The sequence below is a fragment of the Pezoporus flaviventris genome, unplaced genomic scaffold (genome assembly GCF_033815535.1).
Source record: "Pezoporus flaviventris isolate CSIRO_AGI_PZ_B2104156 unplaced genomic scaffold, CSIRO_AGI_Pfla_v1 ptg000002l, whole genome shotgun sequence".
Classification (NCBI taxonomy): Eukaryota; Metazoa; Chordata; class Aves; order Psittaciformes; family Psittacidae; genus Pezoporus; species Pezoporus flaviventris.
This window is the reverse complement of record NW_026892550.1, coordinates 89,945,288-89,972,594: the sequence shown is the minus strand read 5'-3', so window position 1 is coordinate 89,972,594 and position 27,307 is coordinate 89,945,288. Positions and strand designations below refer to the sequence as shown.

At 41.5% G+C, this 27,307-nt stretch overlaps 1 protein-coding gene across 1 annotated transcript; it reads right to left on the bottom strand.

Annotated features, from left to right (window-relative positions):
• Positions 1-6,209: 6,209 nt before the first annotated feature.
• CUNH12orf75 (chromosome unknown C12orf75 homolog) lies at positions 6,210-26,177 on the bottom strand. Its single transcript, XM_061445039.1, has 6 exons — positions 25,748-26,177; positions 18,594-18,618; positions 12,501-12,536; positions 11,373-11,452; positions 10,546-10,586; positions 6,210-8,151 (listed from the first exon to the last, which is right to left on the bottom strand). The coding sequence occupies exons 1-5, from the start codon at positions 26,013-26,015 to the stop codon at positions 10,582-10,584; spliced, it is 414 nt and encodes a 137-aa protein (XP_061301023.1). The 5' UTR covers positions 26,016-26,177; the 3' UTR covers positions 6,210-8,151; positions 10,546-10,581.
• Positions 26,178-27,307: the final 1,130 nt, after the last annotated feature.

Below are 27,307 nucleotides of genomic sequence, written 5' to 3'. Positions count from 1 at the left end.
ATGGGACAGTGATTAATTTGATTGTCACCAGGACAGATCTGAACATCAGGCTTGTTCAGGAGGAACATAAAAGGAAACTCCATGCAGTCACTTGGGCTTTGCTGCTAAGAGAGCGAGGGAAGCAGAAAAACAAACCCCAGCAATATTTAAGACTTCAGCTAGCCGAGCCCCTCCAGCACAGCAGTGTTGTTTGTATTGGTGTGCTGTCACTGCGTGAGTGTGGCATGGTACAGCTGGCCTGGGGAGGATCACTGATAATACATGGTCCTTCAGTGGGTGTGAAGCTACGTATCTCACCCAGACCACCTAAAAGACAGTGGGATCAACAGCAGGAGTGTATCATGGAGGTGTCCTTCTGCCCCACCAGTCAACCAACTGGTTCTTCAAACCACTTTGACTATTTACACTGGCAGACACCATGAAGAGCCACATGGCAAAACCAGCAGCTTGCAAATGGGACTTTTCAGATGATGATGAGCTGTCCTCTGTGCACACCAGTCAGACCCCATGGCCTAGGCAAGAAATCCTGTGGGTCAAATGGTCAGCCACTGTCAACTGGGAGTAATTTCTTTTACTACCTGCAGAGGCATGCAGGTGAAATTACTGCAAGACTGCAACTACTTTGTGGCAACCACAGTGACAGTACAAGGGATACTGCTATAATTTGAAATGGCTAATACAGACATCTAAGATATTGCATCACACGACCTGATTCCTTATTATCTTGCTCCTTGTGTCATTATTTCACACTTCTCCAAAGAGACAGTGCAATGGTGCAGTCATCTCTCAAACTAATGGGGAGTAATGTTTGCTCTTGTTTTGCACATCATTGCTCAAACCGGAACACGATGCAAACACTTTGCCACCACTTCGTGCCATCCAACTTTGTAGCACAAGGCTGCTTGTCCACAGACATATCTGAAAGAGTGTGCTGGGTTTGGCTGAGATAGAGTTAATTTTCTTCACAGTAGCTAGAGTGGGGTTATGTCTGGGATTTGTGCTGGAAACAGTGTTGACAGCATAGGGATGTTTTAGTTACTGCTGGGCAGTGCATACACAGATCAAGGCCTTTTCTGCTCCTCACACCACCCCACCAGTGAGCAGGCTGGGGGTGCACAAGAACTTCGGAGGGGACACAGCAGGCACACCTGACCGCAGCTGACCAAAGGGATACTCCACACCATATGACATTGTGCTCAATATAAAGCTGGCAGAAGATGGACAAGGTTTCAAGACCTTTCACTGGGGAATGAAAGGCTCTTGAAACCACGCCAATCCAAATCCCAAGATGATACAGTCATATGTGCAGTAAATGCTTCTCCTAGCGAAAAATAATGCAACATTATCCATGTTTTCAGCTGAAGCTTTAAAAACAGCTCAGTACTGAAGTGTTCAGGATAAAATGTTCCTCAATGGCACCTACTTGGAATGCTCACCTGAGCAAAGGTGAGAGCCTAGCCCTTTGGGAAAAATCTAGTCTATGGCAGACTTTGATGCCACAGGGTGTATTCAAGACAAAAACAGGAAATAGTGCAAGCAGTTGTGAAAGTTATAATGAATTACACATTCTTACAACAAATATAGAAGAAATATTTTTGCCAGGGATTATTTCAGCCAACAGGAAAAAAATGAAGAAATAATACAATGTTTTAATGAAAATATCTGAAAGAAGGAAACATGAAGCCTAGTCTAATCTAGCCTAATTTGTTAAAGACTGGGATTATTTTCAAGTGCACGAATATATATGTCCCTATGATAGAGCTAGCCAATACCATCTATCTTTTTTCTTGTACCTCTGAATGGGAATTGTCCACAGTTGTTTGCAGGCAAGAAGAGATTGATTGTTTACCTCACCGGTTCAGATGAGAATTTGGCTTCCTCTTGAAATTCAAAAGGAAAAATATAATGCTGCTCTTGGCAAGTTATTATCAGAAATCAAAAATTATTTTCCAAGTAGTGATTTTCAGAGTTCTTTGCACTGGAAATCTTGGGTTTCTCAAAAAGCAATGCTTATACAAGCAATGATGTCTTGAACAAAGACTCTTTAACAGTGCTATGTAAATTCTTCAACTATTATTTATTCTATTAGAAAGAATTTGGAATTTATAGAAGCTCCATCTCCCCTGGCTGGCACAGTTTTCTTATTACAAATTAATACCCTGCCAAAAATGGTTTTGTTTTTATCTGATGATCCAAAGCAGTGCCTTTGATAGAACGGTAAAAGAATTTAATCATTTATTTATTAAAGCAATCCACAATTTGGAAGAGGAAAAAGAAGTAGGCATCCTTGTGATATTTCAAAGATGAAGTATATTGTTATAATAACCAGATACTTGGAGTTTGCTCAAGTTGATACTATTTAAACATTAAGATCTAATTAAATATTTTAATTTGAAAGAAAATCTGTTGGCTGTTTTCCCAAAAGTATGTAAGGCTGCTATGGACAAACCAGGTAGTGGGAATCCTTCCAAGATTTTTTCCTTACAACAGTGTCATCTGGGGAATGCAAACCTAGATGTAGGAAAATATTCACAGCTCAAAGTTACAGTCAGTGTCCAGCAATATATAACCATAAATATGGTATTAGATGCAAGCTGAAAGGTGTGCATTACCTCCCTGCTTTTATTTATTTATGCACATGGTGTTATGTTTGCATTCCGTCCAGTGGAGTTTGGTAGTGACTCAGTGTGGACTCTCTCCACTGTCTGAACACCTCCTAATACCAAGAAACAGGCTTTTTCCTACAGTCTGGTATCCCCCAGAAAACACTTATTGAACATGACCTGCCTCAAATTAACATGTCGCTCTGAATCACAGCCTCACAGTATGAAGCCAATAAGCTCAGGTTTTATGGAGCTGAAGCCATCCCACAGACAACACTAAGGTTTGGCCAACATAAAAAGTAAAAGTGGTCAAGGAAGGCTAAGGGTGGAATTTATTATTTCACATTACTGCCATCTTCTATAGCACAAGAATCAAAGACCAAAAACAAAACTTAGTGAGTGGACTGCTAATTCCCAGAATATTGATAAGGGTCTTGTGATCCATACTGAGCACTTGCACCAGGATTCACTAGTTATATGAGAAATATAAAGCACATGGCATAACTAAACCAAAGCTCTATTTCTAACTCTACCCTGTTTTTCAGATTAAGCTCTTGCTTCCTTTTCACATGTTCCAGTATCTTTCCTTGTACTATGCCTGTTAATTATTTAGATATCTTGTATATTTTCTCAGTCTACTAAATTGTTTTTCAAGCACAATGCAAACTTCTAAAGTCATGAGACATTTCAGTCTGCACAGAGAGACATAAACAAAGGGAACACCAACACACAGTTGAAAGAGAAGGCAGCATATTCATATACCCTGGTAACACCCAAAGAAGACATATAAGGTTCCATGAGCTCATTACACTGGACATTAAGTAAATGAAAATGAGATAAACTAATTCCTAAAAGGTTTGCAATCTCAGATATCTGAGGGTTGAAATGAACCGATAAGCCTATCCCCATTTCTCTTCAGTCTTAGAACAATTTGGCTGTGATCTACGTTTTGCTCTGCTTTCAAGAGATTAGAATCACAGGGAAATGGAGCAGATATTTAATGAAAGTATTTCCTTTTTTATGTCATTTTCTGTTCCTAACCTCCTTCTGTATCTGTCTTCAATGCATGACATTTTGATCTTCATTCTCCTACGTACTTCCTCCTTTCTGGCACATGAAGTTCCTTTCATCCAGGCTCCATCCCTCCATTCCATGATATCTTTCTAATTCTTTCCTCAATACAGTTAAGCTAATGAGAGTTTAACTGCACTTTATGGAATGATCTGTTTCACAAGTAGGGTTCTGTCTTCAGCTATAGGTATTTCAATAATGACCAGGTAAGTGCCCAGTAAGCAGAAGTTCCACAATATCGGTGACAGATGTTCTAAGCACCTACAAGCAAGTTTTTGCTGTCTGGGAAATACTCCTATGTTTGAAAACCCTAGGGTTACAGTAAAAATTGCCAGATCACGCAAAATTAAATGCAAGTTCTGTGCACATTTGCTGTTAAAACAAGGGTTGAATTATTTAGCCCAGCCTCAAAAGATTTCCTGCAATAATGGCAGACTATTGCTCTATGGAATGTTTACAGAGCCATTATTTTCTTGGTCTTTTTCTAAATACATCGCAAAACAAAAATACGCCACAAATTACCCTCTTCCAGCACGTTCTTCACAAAGCCAATTCACCTGGAGTGTTCAAATTGCCGTCAATAGGAAGTGATGACGGTGAACTGCAAAACTCCAAGGAACTATAACCAGCAGCTATAACCAGATAAGAGCTTCTTTTAGTGGGTAGACGCAACTGAGGAACTGTAGTAGCAGTCTGTAATAACTGTCACTTCTGATCACCATGGGAACCAAACAGAGGTCTACTTTGCAGAAAACAGATCAGCAGTGACTCACTGACTGCTTGGGAAGCATGATTATTGAGAATCACTAGACTTGTGTGGGTGACAAGGAACAATATGCTAGTGATGCCGTTTCAACTATAGTCCAACAGAGCAGACTCGTCTGTTAGACATGCAGGATGAAATCAAGTAAATTAGTACTTTGCCTTTGCGTTCATTAGAGACAAACTTCACCTTTAGTTTTTTTCTGCCGCTTCAGTCTTGTGTAGACTCTTTGCTATAAGAGGATTTCACTTTTAGTGAATAAAGTCATCACTGGGCTTAAACTGGGCTTTACCAGTTCTTCTTCAACCCTCTTACTGACAGATTTAACCCTTGAGTGACAGATGTTTAAAGCTATGTCACTTCCTCTGAGCTACACTGTGATGTGGATGACACAAACAAGATGAGCAGTATCTTTGTCTGGACTACCCAGATACTGAGAAGTTGAGTCCTTAAGCTCCAGGTTCTACATTAAGAAGAAAACAAATTAATGCACCGTCTCATCAGTGTAAGCAAAAGATCAGTTGTCTTCAAGGTGAAATAGTTTGTACTACTAGACGAAAATTTGCAGTCCAACAAGATAATTCGTTTGTTTTTCAGCTAATCACAAACTGTAGTTTCAATCCTATGCTTTGATACTCCAGAATTCTTCAAGATTCAGTTGTCCAAGTTACACGAATTGAAGCATAATATTTCAGGGTTGTCAAGGGATCTCAAATTGGAGAGTCTGAGATTATAAATCCTGAAGCCACTGTCTTTGCTAAACTATTTCCACTGGCTCACCAGCTCTGGCTGGAGAAAGAGTGACAACTGCAAAAGAACTGGTATTACAGCCCAAATATTTAAAAGTTTCTTCTTTACAAATGGTAATTTAAGATATTTTGAAAAACCAAACTATATTCCTTAAAAAAAAATTCTGCCATTCGATGTTTCCTTGTGTTCTATTCTCAATTCTCACACTGAACCATCATTTGAGTGCCTAAATATTCTCCAAGGATGCCATCAAACGCACAGCTGGCAGCTGGTATATAGGGTTTCTTTTGTGTTCCTCCTCCTAACAGAAACATCCATAGATTGCAAGCTCTGAAAGAGCAGATATACTTACTTCTCCATGAAATGCCATGTGCTTTTATTAACAAAGGCTTAAGAAATCCTGCTCAGCATAAAGGAATTCTGATGAGCAGAAAATCAGTTCCTTAAGCACAATTTGGCCAGGACAGAATATAGCATCCTGTCATGCTGTTTCTAGATCTGTAGGTCCTTGGGAATACAACAGACAAGAGTCTGCTAATCCAAGACAAAGGCATGGCCTTAGCTCTTCAGTCTGATGGGTACAGGCCCACGTGGCATAAATGAATGTATTATCTATTGCAGAGACTCCAGTCCATGATACTGAAACATTTGTCAGTTGATCAGTAAGCTTATGAGACGAAAAGATGCAGAGGAAAAAAAATATTAAGAAACCACCATACCTCCCACACATTCAGAGGATGAGTCATTAAGAGGCCAATTCTGCAAAGTGCTCCACACTTCTCTGCAGCTCTGCACAGGAAAAATGAAGCAGTGATGTAAATCAAGAAAAAGTACCCTTTGCAACTGTCCCACAACCAACTGCTAGGAGCTTTTTTCTTTCTTTCCTCAGCCCACACATGAGGGTTCAGATGTCAGCAGCAGAACAAGTGATGTTCAAATTTAGGCCTGTCCACCTTTTCGATTATTCTTCTCAGCAACTGAAGGATACAAGGGGACAAATAACTGGGAAGATTACCGGCATCTTGTTGTTGGCTCTTTGTTTTGCTGTTGGCTAGCTGAACTATGATGTATCCTAGGTGGCTTTTCTGCTTTGGGAAAGGCAATCGTGATCAGGTCAGGCATGGACCTAATTGCTTTGTACTAAATAAACTTGCGCTGTGCAAACCATTTAGACCAGACGTAGAACATGTGATGTGGAAGCTATACTGTTATGCTATGGTAAGCAGGTGGGAAGCAAACCTCCATGTTTATTACTCAGCACTATTTGAGTTCTCATCAGCTTGCCTTGCAAGAACAAGACTCAACAGATGTAATCAACAGGAATTAATTCACACTGAGACATTTTAACAACACCCCTTAATCTTCAATCTGATTTCATCTTGGTTCACTTTTGAAGGGGTCAAGAAAGAGATGCATATTTGTCTTCAGGAGCTGGAAGCCTGAAAGAGCTGATAACCCAAGCAGTATATTTCTAGAGATTATCAGTAAATGTTGCAAATACTTAAAAGAGGACAAGTAAGAAATATTTTTAAATACTTCTTTTTACAGGCCTCACACCAAACAAACTACAACTTAGTTTAAAGCCAGAGCTGCAAGTTACTGGAAACCATAGTCAATGGTTGCTCATTGGTCTTAATAGATGTCAGTTAAATGGGCAGGAATTTCAGAGTTCACAATGTTTCGCTTCTTCATGTCCAGTTTTTCTGTTTTGTTTTTTTTCCTTTAAATTTAAAAGTGTTTATTAATCTACAGTAATAAATTAATGTAGTGTGGATTGGCTTTTTTTGTTTATTCGTTTGTTTAAAGTGTATGGCATAGCATGTCCTGTTAACAAAAGTTTGACTAAAGAATTATGGAAAAGGCTTTAATAATTTAAATACTTGTTCAGCCATATGGAAACGTACAATCTGATTTGTGTTCTGTGGGAAGCCAACAGTTGCTATAAACTTGACAAATTTTGAAACCTTACGTACGTTATTAAATACAACAATTTGCTAAAGTAATACTAACACTCACCCTGTTACAATTTGTCATACTTGAGATGCTTAGAGATGAGTCAGGGATGCAAAACTCTAATAGTGATCAAAATTCCTCTACAGTTGAGGAGGATGCAGCACTGGAGTTTAGTGCTGCTATCTCTAAAAATACAATCACTTCATCCATATGCGAGGAAATGTCATTAAAATATTACACAGAACAGAAGACATAACATAATAGCTTGGTTCATTAGTATTTTTTTTCCATGTAATGCTTTATAAAACAGACAAAGTGGAAAAAAAAAATCAGACATGTATATATTATGATGAAGTACATTGTTCTTATTTAAATAAATTTCCTTGAGGAATATCTTCTTAAGATGTGAAAATTAACCACTAGTATTTGTCTCACTGTATAAAAGTGACAGTAGTAATTATAAAGAACCTGATGGTCCTATGAGTATTTTCTCCTATTCTTAAGTTTCCACAGCAAAAATATTAAAATTTGCAATATTACCAAAAAGATGCAAACCTGTCAAATATATTACTCTGAAGTAAATTAACAATTAATTTAATAGCTCTTATGGTAGGTTCTTATAAGTGGACAGTAGTAATGGTTTTCTATATAAAATCTATCAAAAATTGTCGGAGAAAATATATGAAGCATAGCTGATAGCTGATGCAATCTGCAATATGGCCACAGAGAAATTGCAGATCATCAAAGTTAGCTCTTGTGCAGAAACATCCACCATGAGTTCACTAATTTCATTTTTCACTGGAGAAGAGCAGGATGTTTCCATAATGCAACCATCATAGGAAACTGATTCAACGCTGTACTTTAAGCTTTACCCGTAGTTGGAACTTGCAAGAGTTTAGATTTTTTTGGTGCTGTGGTCTCTCTTGCTCTCCAGAAGGCTACGTAAATATAAAAATCTTCACCACAAAGACAGCTCTCCCTAAAGCACTGGCAACTTGTCTTAGTAGAAGACTGTTCAAAACAAAAGAAAGGGACAAATTTAGATAGTCTGGTAAAACCACGTAGGTAAAGCAATACAGTAACACTACACAAAACAGAGAACCAGGTTGTCGTTAGAAGCTGAGATATTTGTAGCCTATGACTTGCAGACACACATGCATGTAAACTTGTGGAGCTCAGAGGACCCTTTGCAGATCTAAAGGTGTACATCTGTGCAAGTCTTTTTAAGCTTAAGCCAGTAGCCAAGGTCTTGCACCAGTGAAGGCAAAGTGCACTTTCAACTACGCTGAATAGCAAAAAATATCAAATGAGTGATTCTACCCAGCCTCAGGCATTTAGGTAAAGCACCTAGACAAGGACCTAATTAACCTAGGCTCTGTACATCAACCACAGATGGAAAGCTGCAGCTTCAAGAAGGTGCTTCACTGTTGCCGAGGTAAAGGGTGATGGTGTTCCTAGCTCAGATATCTTAGCCAGGTTACTGAAATTAGCGCTGACAACCAGCTGACGGTCTCCCTGTAGAAGAGTCCTCCTAGCAAAGTCCACAGAGCTTTAACCACTTACATTATTAAAGATAACCAATATATGTGTGCTCTGCTCTAGTAGGCCTGTTTCCAGCACTGGGACTGGCCAGAACTGTTTGTGGCTCTTCACCTAAATTAGAATCATAGAATAGTTAGGGTTGGAAAGGACCTTAAGATCATCTAGTTCCAACCCCCCTGCCATGGGCAGGGACACCTCACACTAAACCATGTCACCCAAGGCTCTGTCCAACCTGGCCTTGAACACCATCAGGGATGGAGCATTCACAACTTCCCTGGGCAACCCATTCCAGTGTCTCACCACCCTTACAGTAAAGAACTTCTTCCTTATACCCAATCTAAACTTCCCCTGTTTAAGTTTGAACCTGTTACCCCTTGTCCTGTCACTACAGTCCCTAATGAAGAGTCCCTCTCCAGCATCCCTATAGCCCCCTTCAGATACTGGAAGGCTGCTATGAGGTCTCCATGCAGCCTTCTCTTCTCCAGGCTGAACAGCCCCAACTTCCTCAGCCTGTCTTCATACGGGACGTGCTCCAGTCCCCTGATCATCCTTGTGGCCCTTCTCTGGACTTGTTCCAACAGTTCCATGTCCTTTTTATGTTGAGGACACCAGAACTGCACACAATACTCCAGGTGAGGTCTCACGAGAGCAGAGTAGAGGGGCAGGATCACCTCCTTAGACCTGCTGGTCACGCTCCTTTTGATGCAGCCCAGGATATGGTTGCCTTTCTGGGCTGCGAGCACACACTGAAGCTGGCTCATGTTCATTTTCTCATCCACCAGCACCCCCAAGTCCTTCTCTGCAGGGCTGCTCTGAATCTCTTCTCTGCCCAACCTGTAGCTGTGCCTGGGATTGCTCCAACCCAGGTGTAGGACCTTGCACTTGCCTGGTTAAACTTCATGACGTTGGCATCAGCCCACCTCACAAGTATGTCGAGGTCCCTCTGGATGGCATTCCTTCCCTCCAGCATATCGACTGAACCACACAGCCTGGTGTCATCGGCAAACTCGCTGTGGGCACACTCAATCCCACTGTCCATGCCACCAACAAATTAGGAAAGCGTTCTGCTTTCTATGGAAATTGCTGGCAGTTTTATAATTTCCCTCTCCCCACTGGCTGGGCATCAGAACAGTTCCCTTTTGAAATTTGTCAGTGTTTATTTAGTTCAAATTCTGAATGGAAACTTGTTTCATTTTTCTTCAGACACAAACTTTTAAAGGACTTTTTTTTTAGTCAATTAGTTGACACTCTTAAGTCAGGAATAGAGTCTATAAATTTTCACTGCCTTATTCTGACCAGTGAAAGCCAGGAGAACAAAACCCCACAGATTCTCCCATAGCAAGAGGAAAGCTCCAGTACGTTAGTTAGTGGATGCCTCCCTCTGGTCCTTGAGGTCCTCCACAAAACGGAGATGTTCTCTAACTGTAAGCTACTCGTTCTTGGGAAAAGCTTTGCGTCTACAGATGCATTCTTGGGAAAAGCTTTGTGTCTACAGATGCTGGTCTATGCACTGCTGATGCAACTCACCTTTCATGGGAGGTCATAGTGCTGCTGCAGGATTAGCTGTGGCGTGGTTGAAGGTGAATACAAGGACATTTGATTTTTAATCATTCCCAAACAGAGTAATACAGAGTACCCTTGCTTCTTACTTCTCAACAACAAGGCGACTTTACCTGCTTTCCAGTTTATGTCTGTACAACTGAGAACTGGCCCCTGGTCCAGCCTTTAGAAGAGCTACGCTGCAGCTGGAGATGTAACTGGATGATTCCAAACCATCTAAGAGCAGCACAGTGAGCACTGCCACCTTATTTCCATTCAACAAATGCATGCCAAGCATATAACATTAATGAAGATATACTGTACCTCTGGCTGTCAGCATCTTGATGTGTTTATTTCCTTTTAATCTTAATTAAAATACAAAAGATAAAGGTGGTTAAAACATTGTAACATATCACTAATTTAGAGCACCATTTCAAAGAAACCCATGCAACAAAGGTACTACTGCTCCAAAAGCACCAAAATATATTTTGGTGTATACTATTATTGCTCTTCATTTTTTTGTTTTGCAGCAATTTTTGGAAGCACCACGCAGTAACTCATCTCTGTGCTGTATGCATCTGACAACAGCATTTTGCTGTATTAAATCTAAACAATATTACACGACTTCATACTTATACGTTTATGAGTTGTGTATTAAGTACCTATAATCCTAATGATTTTTTGCACTGTTTTACATGGAAACGAAACAGCTTCCACTGGGTTTCTTATACAAACAGAAATAAATCTGAAAGCAAGCAAGTTATTACTGGAATTCACCACAATGCAAGTAAACACCTTCAAAACAAAAAATAGCATGATGGCTCTGCAAGTGCATCTAGCACAGCCTCTTAGTCCTAACAGGATTTTGTTTTCTTTGAATTCACAAAGCACTCAGAGCATGGAGAAGCTGTTCAGAAGACAATGTACCACATTGTCAGCATCTGTTCTAGGGTCCTTCTGCAAAAGTGTGTTAGATTTTAAATAAACGGGCACAATCACTTTAATGGTTATAAATAGCCCCACTGCCTAAAGAGGCTCCAAGGCTAGCCAGTCTGTCTGAAATAATAATTGATTTTTAAAGAAAATGCATCCTACTCGATTAAAATTAAACTGAAAAAGTAGGAGAAATGCAATATACATCCTTCCAATACCTTTCGATGCAGCTTTCGTCTGACTGGAAACCATGGCAGCCGCATCCGATGGCAGGCCAACATACACGCCACCATAGTTCCTGATTTAAGGAAACATAGAGACATCAGAGCTTAACTGTACAATGTCAACATCCCACAGCAGCATCACAAAGACCATGGACGGTCAGAGAGGGCACCTCTGCACGAGTATCCACAGAGGAACCCTCTCCTATCACGATGGGGAAAGTGCCACCAAGGTCCATGTGCTTGCTAATACGGTGCCAGGCAAAACAACCTTGAGGCTAGATGTTACTCTTAAGGGAGGACCAAAGTCTGTGAAAGGAGATATTTTTCACTCAATTTCTTAAATTTTTCATTAAATCCCATTAAAACTATCTTGTGACAATAAACCCCACCTGCCCAGCTTCTTCTGGGCGCCGAATATGTCCAACTGATGAGAGCCAATCTGATAGCAATGTTTGACACCGCAACCACTGAAGCACGTCACTTCAAACAAAGCACACCAGTTAAGCAGCTTTGACCTCTCCTCATTAATAAATAGGACTTGCATCCCCATGTTTAAGGCCCTTCAGGGCCTTACAGAACATGCTTTCTGGCTCCGAGGCCTGTATGAAAAGCAGGGAGGTGAAAAACTGGGTCCTTAAAAGCCTCTGCCATGCCTGAAGCTACTTGCAGAGACTTCCATTACACTGCTCTGCCCTGTTAGGTGCCACATTATTTACACCTCCTCCAGCCCCTGCAGCTCAGAGTTGTTTGTTTGTTTGTTTCTGTTTTGTCTGATGATATACTTCCATACTTCCTTCAATTTCCAGCCCAGTGGAGATCTCCCACAAGTGCTAATGCCATTCTTTGTGGCAGGGCTGGCGTGAAGGCAGGGATCCCTGGCCTTACTGAGCACATCACCTACAACTGTGAGATAATGTGCTCTTCTTGCTGGAAAGTTCCACTCTCCCCAGCTCACTAACAGGGTGGTGGCACTCATCAATACTGGGCTCTGTGTGAGATCACCTCCTCTCTCTTCTTTTTCTCTGCTTTGCTGGTGTTGGTGAGAATTAGGAGGAGGGAAAGAAGGAGAAAGAACTCATTGCAGCCAATTGTAAATAAAGCCAGCCTCGATACAGCACCTACCTCCTTTTGTCATCATCTGATACAGATTCTTCTGCTCTGTAATATCAAAAGATATAAAGCACATTAGGAGATTGTTTCTTTCAGGTACTTCATGACCATCTGGCTACATTCAGGAAAAAGGGAACAAGGGGATTATTATCACTGATCCCAGTTCAGTTCAGGTCATCTACCATTCAATAAAGTACTCCCAACAGGCGCAAAAAAAAAGTGACAATTTTCCAATCTAATGTGAAGAAGAAAGAAAAGGACTGAAACCAGATGCAGCTTACTTTTCATGGCCCCTGCCAGTGATGCCTGAAAGTAGATTTGGGAGCTGAAACAGCTGAATTGATGCTTTTCCTAAGTGAGTCCCCACACTGCCTCACACATGACAGGAACACAAAGGTTCTGCACATGAGTATGAGCTGCTCTTCCACCAAAAGAGGACTGGAAGGGACTGGGCATCTGTGCTGGCATGGGATTAACAATGAAGAGAGATAAACTTTCACAGCAGATATTACAGAACCTTTCCATAGACTGAGGTACTGCAATTCCTGAAGCCAGAGACATTTGCAAACCAAATAACTGTTACTAATCCTTTACAAATGGGCAGTCACTGAGGTTTGACTCCCCCCTGCTACTGTCCAGTGTGGCTGAACCAGAGTAGGGGGTAAAATAATCAGTGTCAATGTGAAGGCAAATGTAGTATGGAAAAGACAGAAAAATTATTCTTACTCCCAGAACATATAGTGCCTGTGGTGCAGTCTCTGTTTCCCAGCATCAGCCTTCACATAAATCACTCACCCACCTTTGATTAAACATTTGGACTTTGAGCTCCGCTTTGGCTGGGTATGGATTGAGGCAGCAACTGAACTTTAGCTTGGTCTGCAACCTACGAACCTAGCCATATTAACAGAGGCAAGATAACTTCATTGCTGTTAAATCCACAGACATCCTTTATTCCTTCCCTACAACTGCCCGAGCAAGGGTCCCACACTGCAGCTGCACAGGGAGCCATGAGAGACAGGTGCCCGGGGATGGCTGCAAACAGCAAAGGAGGCACCATGACAGAGGAGAGCTCTGCTGTGGAAATGTTAATGCACAGGCTGTTCACATAGATATCCTCACCTGAATGTTCCCACTGAAGAACCAACTGCTTGAACTATGGGGGCAATGCAAAGATGTTCCCCATCATGAGCTGATTCATGAATTTCTGATCTGCTCCCCAGGCAATAAAACCAAGGAATAGACTTCACACAGTATTAGGGCTAAATCCATACTGTAGCCTTGAAAGGCATTTCTGAACTATGATCTTAAACAATAATATATGACATTTCTTACCATAATTAATTTATTCTAAAAGGTAGACGTGCCTCATGTTTAAACATAAAGGCTGTATGTTATTACTGATGCCCAAAGTCAATGGGATTTTGGCCTGAAGTGCAGAGACCTCATAGCAAGATGCAGCCTCAAATGCAAGAAAACACCCTTTAAGCAGCAGTCAGCACTCTCCTGGGAGGGTAGCAAATGCCTTAAAATACTGCTACATGCTAGAAATTATCTTTCTTACACTTGCCAACTTTCTAAGCAACAGAGCATTACCAACTATCCTTTCTGTGTCACCACAGTGAACAGGGGTACGCAGGTCCTTGTGAAAGTGGAGGATTAGGGTAAACTTGAGTATGCTGCAGTTCTGCTAAATGGTATTCAAGCAGGGCATAGCACTGAGTGGGGCAAGCCTCCTGGTCTGCTGCCTTTGCCTAAGTGTTGCCACTCAAGAGAGACTGAGTATAAACTCCTTATTTTCTGGTCCTCCCTGGAGGAGCTGGTGCCATTTCAGAAGTCATTTCCCACCTCTTCTGACCCCACGTAGCCTAAGCCTCCTTTCAATCCTCATGCGTGCAGCCAGAAAAATGCAGAAGCAGTTTTCCTTGAGGACTGTGAAGCTGCTCTGTCCTAATGTGGGCCAATTCCAGCTGAAGAAAGTGGAAAACCTGTGTGTATCAGTGGGTAGAAAAAAGCCTGCATTTTTAGCAGAAAAAAAATGACCACACTTTAAGAATAGGATTTTAGGTGCCAAAAGATCACAAACAATCATTTCTGCTGAACCAACTGAATGTCTCACAGGATTGATTTTCTCATACAACTGGAAACATTTTCTATAACCCAGATTAACCATTATTCAGATAAAAGAATCCTTTAAAAGCACTGGCAACTGCATACACAGAGCAAAGCTTCTAAAAAGGAGTTGTAAGAATAATAATCAATATTGTCCAGCAAGAAATTAATGTCAATGTTTTATTAAAAAAAGACTCTACTAAGCAACAGGGCTATTTTCTCCTGTTCTAGAAATGTTTTGTAATGGGGCATCACTGGACTATTACTGTTATTCTCTCACCAAAACAAGTTATCTAAGTCTATGATTAAGCAGACTAGAGGGTTTTTTTAAACATTCTGCTTTCTTCTTTTCCACTGAATCGCTACAAATCAAAGTCCAGTTTTGCACTGCCTTTTCCCTTAAATGTGCAACAGCATATATAACCTGGGATTGTACAGGCCACAGCTTTTGGGCTGGGTGATGATTGCGTGCAATCTGTTGTACTCCGGCTAGAAAAGAGGAGGTAAGCAGAGACAGGAGGAACATCGAAGCAGGTGGTGGCTGCTACACACATCCCACCCCTTTCTGGGGACTCCTTTCTATGCAGCATGGGATATATTTATGCACTTTGCATATTCACACACCTCCTCCCTTTACACACAGCAGCTTAAGGCCCCATTTTGGAAGGTGCTACTAATTTCACATGTTGAAGTGTACAGGTGCTGGGTGAACACGGGTGACTCCAGGGAGCAGAGCTACAACAGCAACACTCAACTGCATGGAAACAAGAATGGAAAGAAGTTCCTTTGGTTTCGGCAGTACTCCCATTGCCACATCTTCCAACATGTCTTTACCTTCTTCTCATGTCAGGGATAAAGGAAGAATCTAGCATAAAAAATATCTTTGAATACCTCCATTTACACAGTCCTCCAGGAAGAAGAAGCTAGGATAAGCTTTTCTGCACCAAGAATAAACAGCAAAAGGTACTTAGCACTTCGATGTGTTTTGTACTAATCTGCTGCTATGTTGCTGCATCTTCCCTCAGATGTTGCTGACATCTACTGCAGAGGAACTGAGAGCCCATTTTCAGCAGGTAGCATAGGTGGAGTCCTGTAGCCAGATTTAACAGCAAATCCACGTAGCAGTATTCTGTTTTCAGGTAGAATAAATGTTTCTTTGGTAAGGATTTGTCCATCCCTACAGGCTTCCTGTCATCCTCTTAAGTCTGAAAAATGTATTTGGTTCAGCTGTCAGTTCTTACATCCATCAGTCCTATGTCCATTTGGTAAAAGAAGTATGGTAAAAGAAGCTGCCATTTTTCACATAATATTTTAAATATCAAATGATAGGCATTCACATTAATTCATTCCATCCACATTTTTCTTACCTCGACTTTTATGACCCTGTTCGTGCCAAGCATTATAGAGACTCTTTCTAGCTGTGCTCAGTAGTCCCATCAGAAATGATTCACTAACCTTTGCACAAGTGACAGACTACTTTGCCTCAATTTCTCAGCATTTCTTAGGAACAAGGGCTTGTCATTTGTATTTGATGGATTTCTTCACAATATTTTGAAAGAGGCTTGAACTGCTTTGTCCTTTCCTTCCTACTGTTACTAGTCTTCCTCTGAACTTAGCCACATTCTGAATATCACAGACATTGCATTTTTTTTCTAGCATACGCTTTAGTCCTCTTATATATAAGTTTTTCCAGTTAGTAGTGATGTACTTCTCTATATTAGTGGGGCAGAAGGTGGCCAATAGATTCACCACTGATTTGAGTATTGGAGTACAAAGGGCGACATCACTTTTCCAGACCATAGAGCCTTATGACCACATGGCCCTCCGTCTCAGAGCACTTTGCGTAGGAAGATCATATCATCATCCCTATCTAACTGATGCCTGAAAACACTCAAGGCCCAGAGGGCAAAGCAGCTTCCCTGCAGTCACCTGGGAGGCCTCAGAGCAGGATCCAGCACTCCCTCACTCTACAGAACTGCTCACTCCAGGAGACAATGGTGCCTTAGCAATGAGTCACAGTCAAGAAATGAGAAATCTCCAGCTAGAATAACCAGATTCTGTATCAAACAGTATGCTGTACGTAAGGACACACCTAAATGCTTTCCTGGACCAGAATTGATATGACTGAAATCTGATGGCGGTTTTCTGAAGAGAATTTTTTAACCTTTAGCTGGTAAAAGTGAAGTGGTGTGAAATAAAAGCTTGTATGGATCCATACTGTTAGTTATTATAAGTTTGCTTCGCTCATTTCCATGAAACAAAAACAGTTTTTTCTGTTATTTTACCTCTGTGATAAAAATCTGCTGTTAAATACTAGGATGATTGATTTAGGACTTTTCAGGTCATCAGTGCCATTCCTCATTAACAGATCTATGCTTCTAATGTCTGACAAGAAGGCTCAACCATGCTATTACTCACACAGGTTGTTTGACTGGCTCCATTATACCTATCTGAATGAGTAAGGGTTCCAGGATTGACCCTTTCACTTTGTGTAAGTCTGCTTTAGTAATTAGTTTCTTCTAAGTTATCCCAATACTTTTTTGAAACATGACAGATGATCTAACACTAATAAGTAGGAAGTTCTCAACTCCTAAACCCTGGCTCTACAATTGCTTACATACACATAAGTAGTCCTACACATGCTCATGCCTTTAAGCTCAGAAACACGCCTACTAAATTCAGAGTTTAACAGTTCTTGCAGTAACTACTGAAGATCAAAGACAGACACGTTGTTCTAAGCCAGTCACTTAGATTGTCTAAATTGAGCAACAAAAGAAAGCCCTAATATAAATTAAAAACAGTGGGTTTGTATACACAGAAGCACTGAGGGCATGGATGCTGCAGGCTGTATGAAGGCGAGGTTCCCTGTAAGCTTGCCTTCTGTCATTTATTTATTGACTGACACCACAAACCCAGAAAACAGACTACACCGGTAACGCAGACCTCAAGAGTATCTGTGACAACAGCGTTTATCTGCCAAGTGAGACCTGTCGTTAGTTCTCAGCTGTGCTCTGTAATAGCCAGTGCAAGCTTGTTGTTGAGCTCTCCTCCCCACTTGTTTATCTGACTTGACAGCCCTCATTTCTACACCAGGATTCCTCTGTCTAATTAGAGCAGTTTACTAAATGAAGTAAACAGAAGAATGTTCCTATTACATAACATGAAAATCTCTCCCAGATCCCCCAGTCTTAAACTCTGGTGGCAAATACCAATTACACGAAATAGAAGAAGCAAGACCTCAAGAGGACCTCTTTAATGTTTCCTTTGATAGGAAAACAAATTTATGGCTGAATAAAGCTGGTCCTGTATATTTCTGCATCAGCAAATGAAAAAATGGGCTGAGAAAGGCTGATCTTTTGCTGCTGCTCTTCTGAAAACCAAAAGCTGGCAAGAGGCAGCAGGACAGCAGAGGTTAAGATCTTCCACATTTAGACAAAAACAGGATGGGTAGGGCTGCCCTCTACTACCCAGTGTCAAAGATAAGGGAGAGAAAGAGGAGCCAATAGTTACTATCTTCAGTGCAGAGAATATCTAGAGAAGATGAGTGCTTTGAAAAGGAAGTCTGGATGAGTTAATGGGTCTCCTGCAAAGAGGGGAAATTTGCCTCAATGACTCTTTAAATCTCTCACAGGCATTGGAAATTTACGTGGTCCCTTCATAAGATGACACAGCCTTTGGTAAAAGGTATACTGGTATGTGACAGGGAAGAGTAGTCTGAAGCAACACAACCCCCTCTGGGAGACAATTCTCTCAACAGAAGCAGAAAAAGACATTTCTGCTGGAGAAATAATAAGGGAAGGAATCTGTAGAAAAATAAACAAGACATGAAGTTGTTTTGTGGAGATGGAAGCTGTCACTAAAGACAATAAACATCTGGTGGTGCTGATTATATGTTAGGAGCCAGATGAATCATGTATGACTAAATCTAGTATAAGGCTTGTAGGACTGAAGCTAAGTCCAGGGTTACATATTTGAAAAAGTAGAGTAAGTACTTACACATCTTTAGTGGTCCCCGTGGCACCTAGAATGAAAAGAAAAAAGTGCATGTTTACAAGACAATAGACAAAAACCCTCTAAACCAACCAATAGTGCAGTAAGCATTTTTCTGCCTTTCTGTCCTAAACGATGCAGAAATAACAACAGGAATTTTCTGTTGTCAGAAAACAGGTTTCTCATGATTGTCTAGTTTATTCTTAATGACTATGTATATCATCCCTTAAGTGTATCACGCTTAGGTCTGAGCCAGATTCTCAGTGGGTGAAAAGGATGCTGCTGTGGACCAGTGCTCAGTCACTCAGGATGAGAGCAACATAAGATAAAATTCGTATTTCTGAATTTTATATACTTCACATTGCTCAGTCTTCTGATGGTTTTGTCTGCTACAAAGGCACCACAACTAACCAAGCAGTTATTCCTGAATGCCTGCTTATTTTGCTGGTTGATTCGGCTGTAGACTCGGCACTACCTGCGTAAACTGCTGCTCCACTCTTCCTGCCAGATAAACAAAGTTTCATAAAACAACTAGGCAGAACTAATATAAACACTGGGACACTATCCATCCAAAGCCCCAGACCTCTAAAGGGATCAACTAACCCTTAATTCACCTTGCAATCTGACCAAAAAGCAAAAAGACAACAGCTACCACTGGGCTGCCTGATCTGCGACTGATTTTGGGGTTTTGGTGACTCAGATGCTTCTTGCTGGGAGAGGAACATTCACTCAAATACAAACTCTTTCCTGTTCCTCCCAAGTTAGTAGAGCCATATTACTATTGCTAGCATATCATTCAGCTGAGTAACCAGCAAATTACCCCTGATATTAATTACACAAGGTAGACATTAGAGAACCATTCACTTCTCCTTTGCCTCACCTTCTCAGTACTTAGGTGGAAGAAGTTATCCAAGCTCACTCTGAAGAAACTACAGTTGTCATTCCAAAAGATTTTAGGGGTTTGGAAGAATGTTGGGCTTTTTCAGCTATGGAACTTCATTTCCTGAAAAACTTTATTTTTGCTGTTGAGAAATATCCATAAATATCAAGTATCTTTTGTCTCTCTCTGATGTGCAAGAATATGCCTTCTGCATCATTATTTTAATGCAGAGAGGAAGAAACAGCCCTGCAAGGCCTTCAAGCACTGAATGGATGGCTTGGTTGGCAGAAAACTTCTCCCTTTACAGCTAACTCTTGAACATAGTATCACTCTCAATTCCTATGACTTGACCATCCCTCCTTTTCCCAGCAACAGTGCAGAGTAGACTTGTAGAAGACATTTCTTTTGTTAGTATTGCTTCAAGAGTCAGCAAAATCTCAGTACAGCTATAGGTATGAGCAGAAACCCTCAATTAAGCTGGAGGGAGTACCTCTATGCACAACAAGCTCAGGTTCGTGCTTTAAAACTTTATTCTGTCGGGCAGCTTTCAAAGACATTTTTGCTTTACAGGCACATCTACATAGTACTACATATAAACCCTCCAAATTAATTTTGTGCGGGTGGAAGGTTGGCATTGCAGTACTGCATGCAAGCTCAATCTCGGATGGTGTAGGGAGATGTTTTCTGCTAGCAGGGCTAATTCATCCAGAGTCAGCTCAGCTATATACCTCCAGGGCATCACCCTGAGCATCTAGACAGAGCCTAGGCATCAGCAACACCTCAGATAAGCCTAGATCGATGGCTGTAGCTAGCAGAATTTCTTACTTTTTCCCCAGAAGAAACTATTCCTGTGCTGAATAACAGAACAACAACTTTCTCATTTTTCTCAACCTAAGCTCACTGCAAACAAGCTCAGTTTCTTCAAAAAGATTCATGGTCCTTTGTGAGGCCTTTACCAAGCCTTTTCCAAGTCTGAGCTGAGGTCTCAGCACTTTGGATCCTCATTTGCAAAACTAATACTTTTCCTGCAGGAAGTATACCAAAAGTAAGGAGTGTTAACACACAAAATGAAACTTCAGCTGAGCGAGAACTGTGCGCCTACAGTACTGCTATATTTCCCAGTGGTGATGCTCAAGCTCTAATCAATGCTGTGCCCATGTGCAATACCATACCTGCATCCAATGCATTATGGTACATATACATTTGCACTCTGCGGACAGCAGCCGTTGCTCAGACCCATCAACTTGGGCTTTGTGTAGAGCTATGAACTTGCATTTGAGAACAGAGATGTGCCACTAGCATTCAGACCTGGCAGCACTTGTTTCCTTTGAATAATAAAGAGGGTACCACTGCTGAAAAATCACTGCAGCATTTTGAAATGCTCCTCAAACAAAAAAAAATTGAGAACTAAGTATGAGGAAAACAAATTCACCTTTTAAGAGATAATTTTTACTATTAATAACAGTTAAAAATATAGAATAAACAAATAGTTTGTTATTTATTGTTTTTATAAGCAAAAAGAACCAGGTTGTCCTCACTTCCAGCAGTGGGATTCCATTGATTTCAGTGACGTTATTTCTGATTTTCACTAGCAAAAGTGAAACAACAGTTTGGTCCAAATTCACTTGGTACCACAACAGTACCTGAATATGTACCCGAAAGTATTTTCAGTTCACAAAGCAGTTCTCTTCCCGGAAGAGTTCCGAGCTTGCAAATGAACACCACTTCAGTTAGGTGGCCCATAAGTACCTCTGTGTAAAAGCTCATAAGGTTTTCTTAATATTAGGGAGCCTGAACACTCCTTATACATAGATTTTATTTCACAAGAAAGTCAGCAACATCTCAGTTTGTACAGACATGTTTGTTTTTAAAGTCCAAGACATTCACTCTCACCCGTTACTTCACTGACATATTTCTCTAACTCTTCCATGTTTAGTGATCAACACATTATTTTACAGCCACCCAAGTTCGTCCTGCCAGAAGTTCAGCCAAAGAATCTTATTTACTACTGACTCACAAGCAGTACATAGCTGTTCCACAGCAGCAAGGCTTAGTGCTTTCATAGCCATGATGTTTTAGATAGATGACTTGTGAAAAGCCTCACGTATTTGAAAGCTTGTCCATTTTTTCCCACTATATCAGCTTGGCCTAAAAAAAAAAGCCACACTTGACCCTACAAACCTTGTCTTGATAGGCTCACAATTTGTTTTTCCAAAACCTGTCTAACCTCAGCAACAGACTGAAGGGTAGCCAAGAAGCCACATCCACAAAAAATGGGCAGTGGTGAATTGTCCTCAATAACCTCTCTGCTCACACCATCTATGTAGTAGGAACATGAGCATTTTAGAGCTGCAGGAGGAGAAGGAATAGTACAGCCTGCAGAATAAACAAGGCCCATTTAGCCATACATTGCTCTGAGCTCAAGTAAATACAGAAAAACATTCTGTCTAAAGGAGTGGAGCTGTGATCCCTCAAAAATCCCCATAACATTTAAACAGTTACAAATGAAGAAGGATGAGAACGTATCCCAAAGCATCTTCCACTCGGTGAGAGGGGGATTTTCATTTTCAAAACAACAGCAGCTTGTTACTGGTGACCCTGCAGGATTTCAGTAAATGCAGGACAAATACAAAAGATGGTTGAAAGAAATTGTTGACCACAGATGATATTCCTCTGTGTTGAGAAACGCAACGTAAGTCAACATGGAAGACAAAAACTTCAGAAAAACATAAAAGGATGAGAGGCAATCATCTACATGCATAATAACATGGATACAAAAAATGCCAGTATCTGACCTTACAGCAGACTAGGAAATACTTTCCCATTCATTTTTATGGACAATTTCCTACAATATTTTCTTGCAAACACTTCAAATTACAAAAAGCAAATAAACCGCTCAAAATTACACATACGTGCATGCAACAGTTATGATAAAGAGTCAGTTTTCTATTGTGGGCTCCTTTCTGATTTGCTCCGAAAAAAACAATACGGAACCAAGTACTACCATCAATGAAGGACAGAATGATATTGATTTACTATTGATTTACTTCAAATTGATTACTTCTTCAACTCATGAGGTGACAGTTCTGTACATATATTTGACCTGACCAACCATTAATATTAAAAATTGGTTGGATTTTAAATAGAATGGCAGGATGATTTCCTGGCCATTCCACCAAACTTAATGAAGCTGTTTAAGCTTTGTGTGAAAGTTCTCCTTTATCATAATTTGGCTGTATTTGAAGCTTTCCACAGACTAACAGCTCCTCTGTATATTCAACTACACTGCTAGCCTTCACTGAGTACCATAACTTAAGGTGCTGTCATTGCTACTACAATTCATATAGAAAGGACAAGGCAGTTAAAAATTGATAGCAAAGCAGCACTCGAATGGAGGGCAATACCTTAACTCAGAAAAAAAAAAAGTATATTAATTTTTAAGGGCATATTTTTAAAAGACAAAAAAAAGAAGAGCTATTTTGGAGATTCTAAAACACCAGGAAATAAAATTAAAGAGGGATATGTAAAGCAAGGCTAAAAAAAAATAGGAAAATAGCAATTTCTTGATGAAACTCTCTATCAGTAATGGGAAATTTTTAAAGTATAATCTACATCTAACACATAAAATAGGTGATTTAAGAAGGATGCATATACATGGAACCATGGAATGGTTTGGGTTGGGAAGGAGCTTGAGAGCATGTAGTTCCAATCCCCCTGCCATGGGCAAGGACTCCTCACACTAGATCAGGTTGCTCCAAGCCCCATCCAACCTAGCTTTGAACGCTTCAACGGATGGGGCAGCAAGTTTACTTGGATAACAGAAGTTGCCATTTCTCAACTGAGGAGGCTTTTGCCAGTGTCGGATGTTCTGGAAGGAAGATTGAAACACTATGATTTATATTGGTGTTCTGGAGTACCACGCCACAGACAGAAATGTTATTCTAGATTATGCCTATTAGTTTAGATCTTGCAGACCATAGGGCTGTTAGCTCCTCTGATGTCATTCTAGCCATGCAACAGAAGATAATATCATTAGTTGAACTATCATTACATATACATCTGCTTAGCAAAAAGCAAGTTAGGCTACAATAGAAATTTCACCAGAGTAAGAAAATGGGGACTAGAGTAACACGTTTAATGTCTTCTGTGAAGTATGGTACAATATTACCCTTAGTCATATAATATGACAGAGCGTTACAGGTTAATTATATCTTATGTACCTTTAGCTTTGACATTACTGACTGTAGAATAGTCATAACTTTAGCGCTAAAGATCTAGTCACACTGTGCAAACCACACACTTAATTTGTATTTACACAGTATTCATGTATTTTGGTAAATAGTGAGTTGCACTTTCCTTAAAAGCTCTAGGATTCTGATTAAAAATGGTACCTCTTCTTCCCCTGCATAAAACAACTTTATTTTTATCAGACACACTTTTTAAGGAATGCTAAATGGAAAAAATAAATAGTAGATATCTGACTTCTTACTTTTATTACCAGTTGTTTGTTATTTTAAGATGACAGACTGCATAGAGTTATTCCTGTCTGACAGCAGTGAAAGTGAGAAGAAAACCGGACCTTTCAAAGCTGTATTTGCTTTGGAAAGGTCTATCAGTACAATAATACTAATTACATGTTTTTCATGAAGTTGTTTTTCACCTGCACTAAGCCATTGGAGATCCATGGGCTATTTCTAAAGAGTATGCAAAAGGTTGCCACAAAACGCACACTGAAATATTTTATGAGAAACAGTACATGAAAGCTGAACTACCAAAGGGGTCATACCTTCAGTGAAAACATTTTAGGAACCTGCAAGGCAAAACCTGTTGAAGATAACTGTTTTTAATGCAACCATTGACACATTTAAACAAACACCTTTAGTTCAAAATAATTCACTAAATAATAACTGCTGTCAGAGTTAAGTCTACCTGACATTTACACATTTGTGGCCTGTTACAAGTTCCACAGGGTGGCCAGACATACATTAACCAAGAAGCTACCACAAAGGGATCAATAATGAACTCAGAATTTTCCTCTGAAGTTCTCTGATGCTAGCTCTGGTGCTTTTACCCAGCAAATAGAAATAGGATGAGAACAAGCAGCATCACAGCAGTTTGGAGCTGGTCATAAACATTGGTCATATACTGAAACAACTTCCAGTCACAGCAAGACAGGAATCAACCAACAGGCGAGAATTACAGTGTGCAAATAGGACAACTCTAATAAGAGTGCTGGAAGTACAAGCAAATTCATACAGTGCATTCTTTATGGATGAGAGAGGCCTCTGATTATTCACACACATGATTATTCACACTCAAAGATATGCCCAGTTCTTCAAAGCAGGACTAGCACCAGCCAAGGCACCGCTGAAGCTCTGGATAAAGTAAGTCAAAACAGTAAGAGATGGAGACCATGTCTCCATCTAGTAACTCTAACTGGTCCAGCCACTATTTTGCTGGCAATTTCTAAGAGGTACTGAAGCTAAGAAGTGCATCTGAAAGACTAAATACAGGTACTGAAACAGGTGGCAGTGTTTGCCAAGTGCAGTTAGGATGAAAAATGATTGAGAAATGCTCATATTTACAAGCACATGGTGAAGGTCCACTTATCTATTTCCACATATTTTCCATTTTTGCAAGGGCTAGGGAGGAGGAGAGCACAACAGCACCATCTTCTCAGGTCTTATCTCTTTGGAAAATAACAATGAACAAATAAAGGAGCCAGATGGACACACCAGCCAGCGGTACACATCAGCATGCAGGAAGCCTCAACCATGGAATATCCTCCAACTTCTCCAGTAAGCAGAGGAGAAGAAGTGGAACAAATTCGTTTCAGAAGTGGCATTCGTGGCCTTATACGGAAGCAAAGAGGATGGAACGTACATCCCCGGCAGGATCCTTATGTCCAGTTCCTGGCCTGGGCTGGCTGTGTCCAGGACAGCTATTGTTGGAGGCAGGGATCATAACAGTGATCCTAAAGACAACCCGGGCACCTTAGTGCCAGGAAGCCTCAGTACCGCCCGGCGGGCCACATCACCCTCTATCCCTTGGGCAAGTGCATCAGCCTCGGGAAAGAAAGATGCTCGGGGAAGAAAAGAAAGAGTCGCGGGCAACGACCCCCGCGGCTCGGACGGGCATTCCCCAGACCGGCGGAGGGGGATGCAGCCCCACCAGGGATCGTGGGTGTAGGGGTGCCGGGGGTTCCTCACGCCGCCGCTCACCCAGCCCAGCCCAGCCGGCCCCGCACTGCCCACACCGCACCATACCGCCGCCGCCCTACCTCGCCCGCCCGCGCCGCCGGCCGTGGAGTTGCCGCAGCCCATGGGCGCTGCCCTGCCCGGCGCTGCGTCCGGCTGTGCGGAGCGGTACGGCACGGAGCGGCGACGGGAGGCAGCCGGCGGCGGGCGGAGCCGGGTGGGAGATAAAGCCGCGGGGACCCCTCCTCCTCTTCCTCCTTCTCCTCCTCCTCGTCTTCTCCCCACCCATCGCCGGAGAAACCGGCGGCCCCGAGCGCCGCCGCCCGGCCCCGCACTGCACCCCGTGTTCATCCCCGAGGAAACTCGCCCCCCGCCTCCTCCGCTTTCCCGAGGATGGAGCTGCTAAACCGGCGATAAGGCTCGACACAGGGATAACGCTGCCGGACCCCGAAGGATCCCCACAGGGATGCTCGGAGAGTCCACTCCCAGTGGAGGGGCTCCTTGCCTCTCACGGCTGCTTCGGGACACCCGTCGTTCACCGCGGGGGAAACTGGTGGAACCCCAGATCCAGGCTGCAAGTCTACGGCTGCTGCTGTCAGTAACATCCAGTTCACCATCTTAAGCAAATATTTATTGGTCACTTTCAGTATTTCTCTTCTTATAGAATAATGACAGGTGAAACTGCCGACCCACTGGGTTGGTAAGAGCTACAGATTCACTATTCCAAATTAATATCAACAGCACTAAGAAATGTACAAGATGAGTTTACAAAGTGATTTTTTTTTCTAATTCAAAATTTGTATCATTTACCAAACTGAATTTTACTTATTTTTTGCTAATGCAAACCTTTCTTCCACACAGAGAAGTAAAATACTTCCAAACTTTGATGACTGACTCTTGCCCAGGCCTCTCAAATGACCATAGAGTGGAAACCCCAAAGATACAGCCAGATGGAAACACAAATACATTAGAGTAGATCGATAGATATGTCCCTGCTCAGTGCGGGGGCGGGGGGGGGGGGGGGTGGACTAGATGACCTCTGGAGGTCCCTTCTAGCCCAAACTATTATATGATTCTACTTTGCTGCTACAACAAATCTGTTTAAGGGCTCAGAAAGATGTTTTTGGGGTGTCACATAAACACCAGTACAAGCATCACATATACATATGACTGATAACTGTCTTTATGGCAAAGAGGCCAGATAAAAAATGCTGCTGCCTGACTGTTCAGTCTATTCAGAGAAGAGAAACAAAGATACCTCAGTCCTTTTACAGACTTCCCCAAGCACACATATTAACAACAAGCAACTCCATAAATGGCAGAGTCAATAACATCCAGTCCTCTATGGATCTTTGCCCTGGGGAGGCACACCTGCATGAGCCCACTGATGTCCAGCTAGCACTGAGCACACCTTAGAAAAGGGTGGGCATCTGTAGGATCTCCCTCCTCTGCCTGGCCATGACATTTGTAGGAAGTCAACAGGTCTTTGCCTACACCTCCCTGACAAACTGCCTGAACCTGAACAATCAGTTCACAATTTTAACAATTAGGCAGGGCTAATGGGCACATCGGCATGGCCCCATAACTCCTTCACCACCAGCAGCCCCCAAGCAGACAGGTGGCATCATTGTGTGCGTTTTGCT

Coding starts and splice junctions, on each gene's coding strand:
- CUNH12orf75 (XM_061445039.1), bottom strand. CDS start 26,015: ATGAACACGGGGTGCAGTGCGGGGCCGGGCGGCGGCGCTCGGGGCCGC. Junction 12,537..18,593: donor ACGGGGACCACTAAAGATGT/GTAAGTACTTAC, acceptor TTGATATTACAG/AGCAGAAGAATCTGTATCAG. Junction 11,453..12,500: donor TCAGATGATGACAAAAGGAG/GTAGGTGCTGTA, acceptor TCCTTAAATCAG/GAACTATGGTGGCGTGTATG.